The 16,254-nt window shown below is 37.9% G+C and overlaps 2 protein-coding genes across 2 annotated transcripts; both read right to left on the bottom strand.

Annotated features, from left to right (window-relative positions):
* Window positions 1–10,391: 10,391 nt before the first annotated feature.
* On the bottom strand, window positions 10,392–11,586 carry LOC145107896 (ATP synthase subunit epsilon, mitochondrial-like). Its single transcript, XM_079044855.1, has 2 exons — window positions 11,292–11,586; window positions 10,392–10,613 (listed from the first exon to the last, which is right to left on the bottom strand). The coding sequence occupies exons 1-2, from the start codon at window positions 11,473–11,475 to the stop codon at window positions 10,582–10,584; spliced, it is 216 nt and encodes a 71-aa protein (XP_078900981.1). The 5' UTR covers window positions 11,476–11,586; the 3' UTR covers window positions 10,392–10,581.
* A 980-nt stretch (window positions 11,587–12,566) lies between these two features.
* Window positions 12,567–14,668, bottom strand: LOC145107895 (uncharacterized). Its single transcript, XM_079044854.1, has 9 exons — window positions 14,562–14,668; window positions 14,206–14,325; window positions 13,894–13,961; window positions 13,669–13,777; window positions 13,520–13,588; window positions 13,381–13,438; window positions 13,047–13,282; window positions 12,908–12,959; window positions 12,567–12,820 (listed from the first exon to the last, which is right to left on the bottom strand). The coding sequence occupies exons 1-9, from the start codon at window positions 14,562–14,564 to the stop codon at window positions 12,753–12,755; spliced, it is 783 nt and encodes a 260-aa protein (XP_078900980.1). The 5' UTR covers window positions 14,565–14,668; the 3' UTR covers window positions 12,567–12,752.
* Between the last annotated feature and the right edge of the window lie 1,586 nt (window positions 14,669–16,254).

Below are 16,254 nucleotides of genomic sequence, written 5' to 3'. Positions count from 1 at the left end.
AGAATCCCAGAACCACCTCTTCCACTTCACCTTCTTCACACAGCATTCACAAGGGTTTAAATGGATAACGATGTTCTTAAAACAAAACTCACCGGTGATCGCATTGTACCAATCCACAAGTCGACGTTTCTCAGAGCAATCGGAGTGAAGGAAAACCCCAAAGGTTTCAAGGTTCAAGAACCAACCGCTGACGAGTTTCAACAGTTCTTAAACCACATCGGGTATGATCAAGAATACAAGGCAAAGGAGTTCAAAAAATCCACCGTTTCCGGAATCTGGACCGTTTTAATGCATTTTATCATTCGTGAGCTATCCGGAAAGCATGGAGGTACGGACACACTGAGCAAGGATTGGCTGTATGTCGTTTACAACATCTTCTCCGGAAAAGAAAATGCAGTTGATATTCCTGAAGTGCTCTGACAAGACTTTCGGAAGTTCGCCGTCAAGCGCAAAGAGAATGAGATTTCAAGCCCTAGGTTTTGGGCCTTGACGATCCAAGAGCTCTACAGAGAAAGGTCCGAACCTATCCCAATTGCTAGAATTCTGAAAGAGGTAAATGTCTCTTTCAAAACTTTTAAGCATTATCGCATTCCGGACCAATCCTCTTTTGGACAAATTAGACGCTTACCGGAACATATTTTGGCCATAATACCTTCCGGATCCATTCATTTGAAACACCACCTGGAGACTTCGGTTGTGTATGACCCAACACAACCTGCCCAAAGTTTCCATTGAGCCCATTTCGGAAGAGGCCAACCCACTTCGTCCGGAGGAAAGAAAAAGAAGTCTACTAAGAGGAAGACTTCTCCCTCAAAGCCAAAAGCTAAAAAGAGAGCCAAAGTCAGTTCCTCCTCTCAAAAGGAAGGAGCTCATGACATTCCGGCTGACTCTGGCCATCCGTCTACCCCTCCTGCCCACTCATCCGAGGTACCCCTCGATGTTTCAAAATCACAAGAACACACACACGGGGAGTCTGCTAATAATCCACCCTCACCTTCCCAAAAAGGTGATGCCGGTGTTGATGATAGTTACTTGCCCCTGGAACAAACCCACGTGTCTCGTTTTCTATCCCCATTCTTCTACACAAGCACGACCCGGAACCAGTGTTTCGGACCCTAAGCATTCCGAGGAGGGAGTTGTCCCTCCAACCTCTGGTGCCATAACTGGTCTTATACCCGGAAAGAGTACAGGTGGACCAGGTGCTGATGATCCACTTTGGGAAGACTATGTTGACAGGGTGCATTCGAGGCATCAGGAACTCACAAGGTCACAAGTTGAAGCGACTCTCATTTCAATGCGCAACAGGGCTATACAAAGCAACTTACCGTTTGTTGCTCCTTCTGATGAAGTCACCGATTTGAACTTCACTTCCGGAGAAACTCCCAAGGTTCATCATTATTCCATGCACTCTGATCCCAACAAAGAACTCTCTGAAGAAATGCTTTTTGATGATGATGATGATGGTTGCTGATACTCGTGCACTACAGTCTGTTCGCTTTCAATCCAATCCATCCTCATCAAAACCAAGATTTGATTTCGGATTATCATCCTCTTCTTCCGAACTAGTGAATGAAGAAATTCCGATTAAGGACCATGATCGGATTAACACTGGTGCTGCAACTGACTCCACTCCCAAACCTCAAGATGATGCTGAAACCAAGCCAGGTCCCTCCGAACCTCCTGGTATTCCGGAACTCAATAAAGAAAAGCCCCATGATTCCACTTCGGACACCGGATCCTCTGCTGGAAACTATATTAATTCGTTTTCCCTTCTTGAAATCCAAACCAATGTCTCTGATACAATGCAGAAGGTTAATTCACTTGAAACATCAGTAGCCGGACTCAACACCAAAATTGACGACAAAGTTTCCGGACTGGATTCTAAGATTGATGCCATTCTCCAATCCTTGTCCGAAGTCAACAAGTCCGGACCTAACATTGTTGAACGTGAAGCCCAACTTGACCAGCTTATCTCTTTCCGCCTCAAACACACCATCGAAGAAGTTGAACACAAATATGATGCTTCTGTCGATCACTACTTGGATACAATCACCCAGATGCTAAAGGTCCATCATGACTGTAACAACGTAAATTTTCAAACAAATTTTTCATTTTAATTTCACACAAATCTCATTAACACATTTAACAAAAATCCCCAATTTGTCAAATTATCCAAACACATGATCAATTGTTGAATAAAATCCAGGATCCTTAAAACATAACTCTTTCTCTGGTGTGTACAATCAAGTCGGAGCCTTCCCGCGATCCTGAAAGGAACCTGAAACACATAACACATACCACGGTAAGCACGAAGCTTAGTGAGTTCCCCACAATACCACTCATATCTCATCAGCCTCTCATGGCTATACTCAGATAAGACCCTCTGGTCCCACGACTCGGGTGGACCCTCCGGTCCTAACTCAGATGGACCCTCCGGTCCTAACTCGGTAAGCTCAGAATAATCCACGTCATAAATCACATAGACATAATGCAAGATATCACAATACTCAATATAAGCACATAAGACCCTTTGGTCACACAAATATTACCACTCTAGGTAAATATAGTGAGAAGACTCACCTCGGATGATGAACAACTCATATACGTTGCTACTATGCACCGGCCTCTATCTCTGAGCCAAAACCCACAATTAACTCAATTAGTAACTAAGTCCAAACTCTCACTCATTAGGTCTAAAGGTAGCCCCACTAACCAGCTCGTCAATGACCTAAAAGCCATTGGGCCCACCAAGGCCCAATAATAAATGGGCTCTCCCGAGGCCCTACTCTCAAATCTGAAAGGCAAGCCCAACACAAGGGCCCAAAACACATATATGTATTCCTATGGTCCAAAACTCTATTGCAACAAGCCCAAACTCCAGGCCCAACACTCAAGGCCCAAAATGAGACTTAGCCCAAAAGTCCACAGTGAGGTTACGCGGGGCGTACCTCCCTTGTTACGCGGGGCGTACCTCCCTTGGTACGCTCAGCGTACTCACGAATCCAGATTGGCCATCGGGGACACTCGGGCAGTACGCAGGGCGTACTGGCATTACGCTCAGCGTACTTCCCACATTCACTCTTTCTACTAATTTGGTCTTAACCCGTTAAGACATTAACTCAAATCCTAGATCTGGACTCCATAATGGCTCTTACTCCATAAAGTCAGTGACTTTAAGCCTTTGCATGGCTGACAAGGTCACAAACACACAAAACTCTTACTCTCTTAACTCAAAATGCTCATATCTCATGCATGGGTTGATTCTCACGTTCAAGACCTCATTTTTATGGATCCTCTCCACTAGAAACGCTTAAAAGGATAGATATTAAGCTCTGGAGTGCAACAACTCATATAGCCTCAAGCTTTGGGACCAAAGACCCTAAAATGGACCATATCATGCACAAAACAAAAGGATGGGAAAGCTTTGAGCTTTATACCTTCAAATGATGCACCAACCATAGAAAAGCTCAGATCCAAAGCCTGGACTCCAACTCTATTCTCTTCCATGCTCCTTCTTCACTCCAAAAATCCCACAAGAACACTTATAAGCTCATAATGGTCACACACAAGCTCAAGAACGAGGATTTGGGTTTGAGAGGGTTTATTGACTGAGGATGGTGGCCAGGAATGAGGCCATCTCATTCTTTATATAGGGACACTCCCCTCAATTAGGGTTTTCCTTATGTGCCTAGTACGACCAACGTACCCTCTGGTACGCCCAGCGTACTAGGTGGCTCCGCTTAAAAATCACGCACATGAGTACGCTAAGCGTACACACACGTACGCCCAGCGTATTCAGCTGCCACTTTTCTCAAATAAGGGACTTATTCTGCCATAACTTCAAACTTCCATTGCTTCCTCGATATAACTCTTTTTCCAATGAATCTCATATCCACGGAAAGGTGACGGGATGCCCTACGCTCCCAGTAACTCGTCGCAACCCCGAGACTTCCTCATGCCCGGGTTGCAGTCCACGAACCCTAATCACGGACGATCCGAAACAGGATGTTACAACTCTCCCCCACTTGAATTTGATTTCGCCCTCGAAATCGCTCTACATAAACACATAGATCGTACCCAATAAGAACTCCCAATCCAAAAAATGGACAGACTCTTCTGCCGCTGCGGTATTCGTCCCGTGTCTTCAGAACTTGAAAACTCTAGTGGTCCGTCTCCCTACCGGACCACCCTCGCAGGATATGATCATGTTAATCGCTCATCGAATAACAAACTCTGGCCACACTCTACCAACTATGTTTCTCTAATCGACCCTGATCGTAACTCAAAAGGAATGGAAAGGTCATATCCCACCAAGGGCCCATCGCCAGAGAAGCTATCAGAACTCTTCTGAAGGAATGATCCTCAAACTCCCATAATCATAAGCCCCAGTTCCTCTCAAATGTTCCTTCTGACACTGAACACCAGGTCAACTCCCGACCCAACGGTTGGACCTTCAAGGCTACTCATTTCTCGTCCAACCAGTCATTCTTTATAACTCGCTTTCACACTAGCTATCTCAGCCCGTCATGTGACACGTGAAGTCACGAAGTTTTCCTTACCTCAAGCGAATACTACAATCCCCTCCTGGAGTCACCTCACTCCCGACCTCGGTCGTCTACTACTTACTAGTTCCATATATCTCGTGGTCCTTCCCAAACCAACGAACTAGCTCACTCAAATCTAAAACATCAGACGGAAACATATCACTCTCAGAATGAGATCCACCCGAAGTCTCAAACTGCTCGTCCTCCACACAGATAGAACCAAACTCGCCCACCAGATTCTGTTCCGACACAGAATTGGAACCACTCGTCCCAATCTAGCACTCAACTCATGACCCATGTTACTTGATTATACGCATGCATTACACCTCGATCCGTCCAATTCGCGACAAACCCTCTTTAACTCAAAACAAAACAGTTTTCGACCACTGCCGAGTTCCCAGTCTCATCCTTGGTTCGGCCCCCAAGTTCTCACAAACTCTTCTGGTAAGGCTACCCATGCCTAAGAGCCGCTCTGCGTCATACCCTGACTAATAAGGCTGTGGCTCCCCGCAGTTATACAACACTTTCTCTCACTTACTAACAAATGCTACGGCTCCCTGTAGTCCTATGGCACTCTCTCACTGCCTCGCAAATGCTACGACCCCCCGCAGTCTTGCGATATTCTCTCTCTCTCTCCCTGTCTCTCTCTCTCTGGCTCACTAATGCTACGGCTCCCCGCAGTCTTACAATACTCTTTCTCTCTCTTGCTGACTCATGAATGCTACGGCTCCCCGCAGTCTTACGGTACTCTCCCTTACTCATGTATGATACGGCTCTTCGGAGTCACACGATACTCTCTCTTTGACTCACGTATGCCACGACTCTCCGCAGTCACACGATACTCTCTCTCTAACTCACGTATGCTACGGCTCTCCGCAGTCACACAATATTCTCTCTCTAACTCACGTATGCTACGGCTCTCCGCAGTCACACGATATTATTTTCCTAACTCACGTATGCTACGGCTCTCCGCAGTCACACGATACTCTCTCTCTAACTCACGTATGCTACGGCTCTCCGCAGTCACACGATATTCTCTCTCTAACTCTCCCTGAGCTCTCCCCACGGTCTTCCCTGACAGTCCCAAGTGATTACTCCCACCCGGATCTGATTACTCTCTTATTACCCCAAATTCTCATTCTCAAGTCGTCACTACACTGAGTCCACTATCAAATACTCCACGGTCCAACATAGGTAGGTACACTCACCCACCCATGTTAAGCATCACTACTCCTGACAACAACCGTCATGAAAAATACTTTCTTTTGCTGCAATTCACATTCTTGGATAATCCCGTTTGATGACAATTAGCTGAAGGGTTCCCACTGGAACAATAGCCACTCGGTACTCCACTTGCCATCTCACAAACTCAAGTCTCAAATAATCCCAAAAGTCTAGGGCATCATACTCAGATACCCCGGTACGCCATCACATAACCTCACGATGTCTTGTCTCATCCACAAATCTTCCACTCACGACACCATACTCGGATACCACAACATACCCTCTCAGAACCTCATAATGTCTTACCTCGACCGCTGATCTTCCACTCGCACAACTCGAAATCCTCGAAATACCTCATTTCCCAAATTGAGGCATGGAGGAATCGCCAATGACTGAGAACACCTTGGCGACAATCCGAACCTTATCTTCTTCTGAACTCATACAACATGCATTATCTCACTCTGCACCTTACCTCATCCACATATAACCCAAGTATCAGGTGTCCGTACCGCAGATCTCCATAGCCAATTCTCTAACCACTCTCGAACAAACCTCTAATCCTCCTAATAAAATACCCAGTTCTCCCCCACTCAGGGTTCAGACCATCACCAATTGACATACCCTAGTCTACTCCACGGACTGGCTCGCCAGATGTACCAATTCTGTCTCATAGAATGTACCACACATCACTCGAAGATCTTCCGGATAATGACCAAATAACTCCAAGTATCCCGTAACTCAGACTAATATCTCAGAATTCCCCCGACGTGACTGCCTCTAGTCATCTCGAAGTCTCAGACCGACACACCACCGCATACCCCAACTGTCCCGAATTAGTCCTGACTCTCAATCTGAAAATAATGCACTATCACGCACCTCGTCTCTGATTCCTCGACCAGCCTCCCATCGCGGGAATCATCATACAGCAAGAGACCACACTCTCACAATCGATACACAACGTAGACAACGAGGGCCACCGCCCCAGTACACTCCTCTTAATCTCCTGGAACTGCTGCTAAAAGCATGTCCCACTCATAAAGGCACCTTCCTTGGTGAAGCTCCAAGACTCCACCGATTTTAGTTCTATCGATGGCATTAACGTCCACAACAACCATCCCTCTCGCCGGTGGTGCACTTTTCCTACCCCAATCGTCCTCTTCTTTGTTAGCGCCCACTTCCACGATCGTTGTCATCGAAAACTCAAAGTGAAATCGAGAATCAAAGGTGTGTCGCAAAATGGAATTGATGTAGTAGGATCTAAATTCTAAGGGATGAGATATTAGTTACAAAGGTATTCTTTACATAAATGGCCCCTATAGTTTAGAAAAAAAATTTAAAAACAAAATATACAAAAAAGAAAAAAAAGGTAAAAAGAAAGTAACTTTACTTGCATTAAACCGGTTCTGTAGTTGGATTTAACGGCTTAGGGATGATATGTGTAATACTGACAAAACATAAGGACCGACTTTATCCATTTTTTTTAAGTTGGACTAAAAATGCCTATTTCACCAAACCACAAAGACCATTATGTAATTTTATCTATTTTTTTATTATTATCATGTACTTGAAAAGTTTAATGAAAATTTTAGTTTTATATTAATTATAACTAGTAAAAAAAAGCCCGGGCTTTTCCTTGGGTTGTATTTTTTTTTAGATAAACCAAAGCATAGAAGCTTTTAAATTCATCGATTAAAAAGCAAACTATGAAGAAATCCACTACAAATTCAATACATTAAAACCAAAAAAAAAACAATTATTATGATTATAATTGAAAAGTAAAAAAAAAGGAGGACCAAAATTGTAACTTTTACAAAATAGTGTGGTCAAAACCCAAAAGAATGAAATTTTACTATTTCCTAAGGATTTGTGCATTAATATATATAAGGAGTATCCTCTCCCAAAGGAGCTTTCTAGCTACTGATCTCAAAAATATAACCTTTACAAAATGGTAGGGTCAAAACCCAAAAAAAAAAAAAAAATTACTGTTCTTTAAGGTTTTGTGCATTAATATATATATATATATATATATATATATATATATATATATATATATATATATATATATATATATATATATATATATATATATATATAACCCGTGGGAACCACAGTTACAAATTAATTAAACTTTTATAATAAAACTCGAAATATTATTAATTAATTATTTTAAATAAATTATTAATTAAGATATTTTTAGTTATATAAAATTATAATCATTGGTTTAAATAAATATATGAAATTATATCACTTTATAATTTGTATTGATTTTATTTTAATTTTTATTCTAATGTTATTAATTTATTGTGATTAGAGTGAAAATTTTAAAATTTAAAATTTGAAATGGAGAATCAATAGGTTGACAAGTGGCAATGCATTAATTAGGGAACATAATAGGGTGACACATGTCAAAAGAAGAATAAAATATGCATTAATTAGGAGGTCTAATAGGATGACACATGTCAAATGAAGAATAAAACTATTCTTTTATTAGAATAGGAATATATATATATATATATATATATATATATATATATATATATATATATATAATCAAACCTGGCACACCACCCCTCAAATAGCAAGAGATGTAAATGGTGTGACAAAAATGAGGTTGCACCCCACCCACATGGCATAAATCTCTCTCTCTCTCTTTCTCTCTCTCTCTCTCCTAATAAGTACAATAGTTTTTATATATTAATAAGAATAATAATAATAATATAAATAGGAGGATATAACCACCTTAAACACTAACACTAACAATGTCTTAATCCCAAGGTTATCAAGATTGAGATTCTACGTTTGATCGTTTTTGGGTTTACAAAATGGGGATCGTATGATCCTATAAAAATAATGTGATTACAAGCTTAACACATAAAAAATATATCTCTATCCATCTTTTGATTGTCCACAAGTTCTAAATTTTTTAAAACTACTATATATATCATTCCAATCTAATCTTACATAACAAGCCATGCATCCATAAGTTCTAAAATGTTTAAAACTTCGTTTATGACGTTATAAATAAAAAATATAGTAGTTTTTAGCCGAAATAATCTAAAAGAAAGTTGTAGTAGACATGGATACGGATTCGTGGATATAAAGATTATCAAAATCCGAGTACATATAAAGAAGTTATGGTCATCCGTAGTTGGAAGGTAAAATACATTGCTCAAATGGGAAAAACAGAGGAAATGCAGGATCAAAATGATTCTACGACTCGATTTTACGATCCCACTACGATTTTATTAAAAAAAAAAACAAGTTTAATGAGATAGGGATCGATATTCACGTGTAGGATCGTAGAATCCTGTGATTTTACGATTAAAAATGCGATTTTGACAATCTTGCCTAATCCCATAAAATGGGGTAAGGAGGAGGTAAGAAGTAGATAGTTCCTACAGACGGTAGGAATACAACTTACAACTTTCGATGATGACCCTGATTAAAAAAAAAATCATGTTTAAGTGTCCACACCAAATAATTTTCTGCAGTACGAAAATGTTAGTCCACGATAAAAATAAATAAAAATTGATTTGTTCGTGCATCGATTAAATTCCCGCATTACGAAGATATGAACCAAAGGTAGAGATAAATAGTAGTACTTGGCTAAAGGGAAAATGATAGATGCAATAAAGTTTGACGTAAAAGGTAGAGATGAAGCTACTCCCTATCCTAGTTGAATACTACTCCACAAATCTAATTCCATGTCTCTACCCTCTACTATCTAAGGTCATGTCTTCCATAAGGGCTAATACCTTCAAGTAAAACTTCACACTATCTTCCTATTTACTTATCAGTTGTCCTCTTCTCCTCTCACCGTCAACATTAATAGACTTCACCCTTTCTAACCGGAGCTATTGGTAGTATCCTACATACATGTCCGAACCACAATCACAAGCACTCTAGGCGTAAAGAAAACAAGGATCTTTTCTTGGTTGAGGGTATCGGGTCTTCAATTAGGGCTTATTTCCATTATGCATTCGTTATTCAATCATCTGTTGGCAATTGAATCAACTTTTGCTTCTTGAGTGGACAGTCTTCTTAGAGAGTCATCTCCATCCTATAACAGATAAGGACATTTACATAACCTATTAACAAAAGTCCTAAAATAGTGTAATTCCCTATGACTATTGACAAAAGATCCTTCTATGCTTTCGTCGATAATTACATCCAACTATTCACTTATATGCCCATTTTTCACAGCTTATTATTATTATTATTAGTTTGTCATCTAGATATCAAACGCTATTATATTATCAACTAGCATATGGGCAAAAACTACATTTACAGCTAGTCCAGCAAACAAAGCCTAATTGAAAAGTAATTGCTACTTGTAGTTACAATTTCAACCCTGTCTTCTAAACAAGGGGTTAAATCTGATGAAATCTGAGTTTTAAATAAGCATGCATCTGGTTGACATGTATTATAGACACCCCTTAGACACCCTCTCATCATTTTTATAAAAAGTTAACTTATAATAAACTACTTGTAATCAGTTTTTTCGGAAAACAATGCAATTTCAACCAATAAAAATACTTCAGAATTAATTAGGGTTGTCTAAATGGTAAAAAGGGGTGTCTTTTTAGCCAACCCCAAACCACAAACAGCTTTTGACCCCAACCATGTCAACTCAACAATTATTATAGAATCAAAAGAAAAAAGAAAACTTCCACATACAACAAAACAGTAGGAATTTTATTGTAGCTAACAATCTTATGCTAGCAAAGTGCAGTGTTTTAAAAAACCAATGATATCAGATCCATAATCAGCTTAGTAAATATGAAAATTTTGAAAATGCAGACATCTTCCTGCCTCATACTTCAGAAGGATCGCTGCTGCGAATGGCTGGAAAACAAACAAATTCAAGAAAATTGTCAGGAATCAGATTAATATGGTGAACAGCAAACACTAATACATATTTAAGTGTAGTTGGTGTATGTTTGATTGTGACTTATTAGGCTAATGGTCTTATTCAGGAAATTTTCATTTACTACTACTTATCCCATGTCTCTCAAAAGCCCAAGAAACATAAACACTTTCATTTCTGCAGAGCTCTACAGCCAAAAGTAGACTCAAAAGCAGAGAAGAAACGCTATAATTGAAAATTTCTTTGTCTTCCCTAACTTGCCACATAAAATTTATGATGAGAAGAGATTTAAAGTGATCGGAAATGAAAACCTTTAACATACTATATAAGGTTGTAATGTTGGGAAAAGATTCAATATGGTAGATTTTGAATTTTATGTTTTTTTTTTCTAGTAATGATATCAAAATACCGGAAATGTTGAAATATCGAATCGAATGGTCATATATGTTCAGAATATGTATACAGATTTTGATGATATAATTCTATAATCAATGCATCGCTTGGAAATAGAAAACCCATAAAAATCGAATGAATCCCTAGAAATCAACAGGACAATCCACAAATCACGATGATTGTATAATCGAAAGAAACCCTAGATCTAAGCAACCAACAAATCATATTGAAACGATGAAAGTTTAAAGGAAGAGAGTGATTACTAGGTTTCTCAGGCTTTCCGTCAGCCCACTTGGAAACAGAAAAATGGACCTTCTCCCGACCGATAGCTTCGGACTTGTAGGGTTCTTTGAGACAGTTCCTGACTAGGTTGGCACAGATGTTGGAGTATGAGATGTAGGTCATCCCTGCAGATCTCCAAAACGGCACGGCAGCGGTGGAAGCCATCAAAAGCTGCAATCTGTATTCGTTTCTTTCTCTCTTCCTCTGTTGGAACGTCGGCTCTCTCCGACTACACCAGTTCTATTTCTATATACCGGATGTTTTTAGGGAAACGCCACAATAGACCCGGTCCACCCGAATGTATATACAATTTTCACTTTTGAACCCTCAGTTTGCCTCATCGCAAGGAGAACCCATGTATTCCAGTTTTTTTTTTTTTTTTTTTTTTTTTCAAAATGACTACTCATACTCATATTTGATATTCATGTCAGCATGATCAAATATATAGTTATACAATTAAAACATGACAATAATGTTATGTTTTTTACTCATTTATAAGTGTGTCATTTTGACAAATATTATTAATGATATTTTTTATAGAATTTATATTTATTCTTATTTTGAATGTTTAAAAAAGCTTACCCAAAATAATATATATTTAACAAGAGGTCGTTGGTCTAGCGATATCAAAGTGTGTGGGAAATATGTTCATTCCCAAATAGCTGAGGGTTCAAATCTCCTCGTGGACAAAAGTGTAGAATTTTCATAATGACTTTCTATAACTAATTTGATTTTGGTGTAGTTAAGTTATAGCTTGCTTTTATAATATTTTGTTTGCTTTGACGGTGCGAGTTTCTAATTTCAATGCGGTATCACTTTACATCAATAAGAAAACGGTTAAAAGTACGATGTTATAATTGGATAAAATTTTCAAAGTCTATTGAAAGTAGTAATAAAATGAAATGAAAGCGGGATACAAATAAAAAAAATATGGTTTTTTTAGAACAACTAACACACGCACCCACTATCATACTCATGTATTTATACATTTCGTCTCTAGCAAGACTTGAACCTGAAAGTTCCATCAACTCCTACTCTTAAAAATATAGTTTTACTTTTGCATTTAGCCATTGTAATGATATACTGAGCAATAGCTATCCAACTGGGTAGAGCTTTGGACCATCCTGTCCAACTGTCTAATTGTAGAAGTCAATCGCATTAATGTATTATCAGTGTTTATTGTGAACGAAGCTACAAATTAGTATTACAATATAGTATTTTCATGTACTCACTCATTTTAACATTATACTTAGAAATTGAAAACAAATTAATCTTTTTTTTTTCACAATAATGTGGTTAAAATTCTTAGCAGTTTTCTGCATATTTTCTGAAAATGAATCACCATGCAAATTCCAAGCTCTTACCAAGAACCCATCATGTATATTACAAAAAGCATACAAAGATACTCTAAATCCAAAACAAAAAAAAACATGTAACTTAAACTACACAAGCAAAACCGCATTAATGCATCCATCATTCTCAGGATTATTCGTCACTTGAGCATATTTCCCTGCATTCATTCAACCACATCAACCTTTGCAACATCACAAACATTTATACATACTTATTAAAATATAAATAATAATAACAATCTTACCCCATACTACTTTCCCAGCTGGTGTCACCAGACCTAATTCACTCACGTTCACCTAAAATTCACATCAACACAAATTTTGTTCAAATTTTTACTCCAACAGACAATAAATAACAACTCTTACAAAGTGGCAAAAATGTACCTCAATTATGGTTCCCTTAGTGACAACACCAAGTGATGTATACATTGGACCATTAGGATTCTTCTTCACACCAATCATTTCAAGATTGAAAGTGCACTTAAGTTCAGGATGTGTCACATGGGCTTTTGTGAACCTTAAACCAGTTGGACGAATAAATCTCTCATACTTTGGAGGTTTTCTTGTGAAACCTTGTCCTACAAATGTCACTTTTGTAATCATCCTCTTCCATTGCTTGGCTGCAAAAGTAACAAAAAGTTATTTGGTTGGTTGTACACAAACAAAAACAAGCCTAAAATAGGCGAGGGTATTATGGGAAAATAGTCAAAATACTCACTTTTCCTTTTCCCAGTTCTGAGCACTTTGAACATCTCATCTTCAGCCACTGGTCTCACCTGAACATTTCAAGAACCATATTTGTCAACATCAAGAATCAAATTCAAACATGATTTGAAATATATAGACTAGTTTCTTACCTTGGGTAAAGGCACGTCCCACTTCCCTGCTTTCTCCTTTCTTTTTTGTTTTACTGTGTTGCTAAGAATCTTCATAAAGAGTATGAATGTTTGTTAATTATATATAAGACAAGAGCTGTTTAATATAGAGCCAATTTAAAGAAACAAACCTTTGCACGTGTTGTGGTCTCACGATCAAGAAGATAGGCAGGAACAGCACCTTCCTGAACATCATCGTCCACCTTGCGTCTACTTGATGATTCTTCATGCATAGCCAATCTATAAACACGCATCACAAACACTTAGCAGGATCAAATACACAGAAATTGATGCCAGAAGAAAGCAAGAAACGTCAATATATCTAAAAAAGATAAAAGTAGAGCAGAGATACTAACGTCTTCTTCATTTGAGCCTTTTCTGCATATCGTTTCTTGGCAAACATCTTACCCTTGATTCCTAAAGCCTGGAACAATAGAACAACCATAAAAGAAGGAAACGTTTTTAGTATTCCACATTTCCACGGCTTCCAATTGAGATTTGAACAATAAGATCAATTTTTCTAATAAAAATATGCTTTGATGCTCCGATTCCAGAAACAACATGTGGTGTACCCAAACATTCTTCCAGTGATGCGGGTGAAAACAACATGAAAATGGGAAGAGAAACAAATTAAAATGAATTCAAAATGATTGATAAGGAAGCACAACCTTTTGAGCAGTTTGGGAGCGCTTGTGAACTTCACGAGCTTCCTTCTTCCGCTTCCTCTCGAAGTGATCATGGCGATAGCCATTTCTCTTCCTGTGAAGCTCTATGTAATCTCCTTGAGGCTTTTAATTTAACAACAATGAAAAAGGTTATGAACTCCAGTTAAAATCACAGAAGGATACTTTACAAATTAACTGCTATAACTCGCTGGGATGCATTCTTTTTTGAAATTTAAACCGTACACTTGAGCATAATAGAACATCGTTAACATAAATTCATTGATAAACATGCGAATCCATCCCATAAGCAGTTAAAAGCAAATTTAAACGTTTGGATGCAGAATCGTAATGAAACTAACCATGATTGAAGTCGATAGAGCAGATTCAGCACCTTGTTTGCTCTAAACAGAGTTTTTCGATTTAAACCCTAAGAAGGGTGTAGGATGAGAGAGGCGGTCTGCGGTGTTAAGGCGGTGACCCTATCGGTGAATGTATGTTACCGTTGGTAGCCCAGCTAGCCCGGCCCACACATTTGACAGGATGAGTGAGGAATTGAGCAAATACTGATTATGGTCTCAAAGGCAAGGCAGCCCAATAAGTATTTTGTTTGGATGGGTATATGTTATACTTTTTGATAAGTTATTTTATTTTTAATTTAGTTTATTTGATAAATCAATTTATTTTAATTTAATTTATTTTTATTTTATTAGAATAGAAGCTCATAAAGGTCAATTACGGGTCAGGGCATAAAGGCATATATGAGATCCTTAACAATGTGATGGTCTACTTAATTATCTTTTAATCTAGTTATGTTAGATTCTTTAACTATTGTTGTACCTCACCATATGTATGTCATTGACCCCTTATACATATCTAGCTACCGACTATGATACATAACTGACATTGTTCACACATCATATGTGAATTATGTGGATCGGTGGATTTCCCATAGTTGGTGTTGTTGCGCATGCAACCATTGTTATGGTAAGAGACTATGATCCAACTACTCGATACAACAATCTATTATATCATATTCTTAGTCATTATAATGAAATCATATCACAACTCAATTGGGAATGTATATTTCTAGGCTTTTACAATTTTGGTTTATATATTCGTAATGATACCATGAGTGTTTCAGGGAGTTCTCAAGATATGTTTTTAGATATTGTTATCCAATTACAACCTGTATTTTCTCAATGGATACAAAACACCCATATTTTAGCACCTGGTGCAACAGGTTGCACAAGTTTAACTAAGGAGAGGGGGTGATTTAGCTTTGTTACTTATTCCATTAACAAAGTTAAATTATACTTTTGCATTTACTTTAAACAAATTAAGAAGAAATTAATAATATAATATGACTTTTTCGATAATTTTATAGTATAAACAAATATTGTCAAACATTAAAAGCATTTTATAAGCTTAATAATTTTTGGTATCGGATAAACTAATCTAACATTTACAAAAAAAATCTTCAAACATTAGATAAATTAATAATAACTATAAAGAAACATAATTTATTTTAAATAAGCCATCTTAGACTCCCTCGAATTTCAAATAAATATATATACATATTGTATTTACATCAAATTATTATTAGACAAAATTACATAAACAATCTTTATGGTTTACCAAAGATCGCAACTTCAATCTTTGTTTATTATTTTGACAAATATGGTCCATGCGATTTTTAAAACTTCCATTGTTGCTCTTTGAGCCACATGAAATGACTTAATATGGCATTTTTAATTTCCTTTATCTTTTTTCTTAATTTGATATAACTTGTAAAAATAAGTAGAAAGCACCATACCCCTACTCCTCACCCCCACTCCTCTACCCTTAAATCGGCTTTAAAGTTCATGGTTTTCACTGTGCAGATGAGAAAAGAGGCTCCTTTTGCTCATATACATATATAAGCATATTTTTTCCATTTTTATGCATAATATCCTATCAAATTCACAAGCTTCATGTAATCTAACCTTCCTAATAACATAACCTCTGTATGAAACTCTTTCCCGCCTTGTTTATAGTCAACCACAAGAACTTTAA

The sequence above is a fragment of the Lactuca virosa genome, chromosome 4, assembly GCF_052849685.1.
Source record: "Lactuca virosa cultivar CGN04683 chromosome 4, Lactuca_virosa_CGN04683_v6, whole genome shotgun sequence".
NCBI classification, from domain to species: Eukaryota; Viridiplantae; Streptophyta; class Magnoliopsida; order Asterales; family Asteraceae; genus Lactuca; species Lactuca virosa.
The sequence above is the reverse complement of the archived record's forward strand: the minus strand, read 5'-3'. Positions and strand labels throughout refer to the sequence as shown.

Coding starts and splice junctions, on each gene's coding strand:
- LOC145107895 (XM_079044854.1), bottom strand. Junction 13,962..14,205: donor GCTCCCAAACTGCTCAAAAG/GTTGTGCTTCCT, acceptor CTATTGTTCCAG/GCTTTAGGAATCAAGGGTAA. Junction 13,283..13,380: donor CAGAACTGGGAAAAGGAAAA/GTGAGTATTTTG, acceptor TTACTTTTGCAG/CCAAGCAATGGAAGAGGATG.
- LOC145107896 (XM_079044855.1), bottom strand. CDS start 11,475: ATGGCTTCCACCGCTGCCGTGCCGTTTTGGAGATCTGCAGGGATGACC. Junction 10,614..11,291: donor CGGAAAGCCTGAGAAACCTA/GTAATCACTCTC, acceptor TTTGTTTTCCAG/CCATTCGCAGCAGCGATCCT.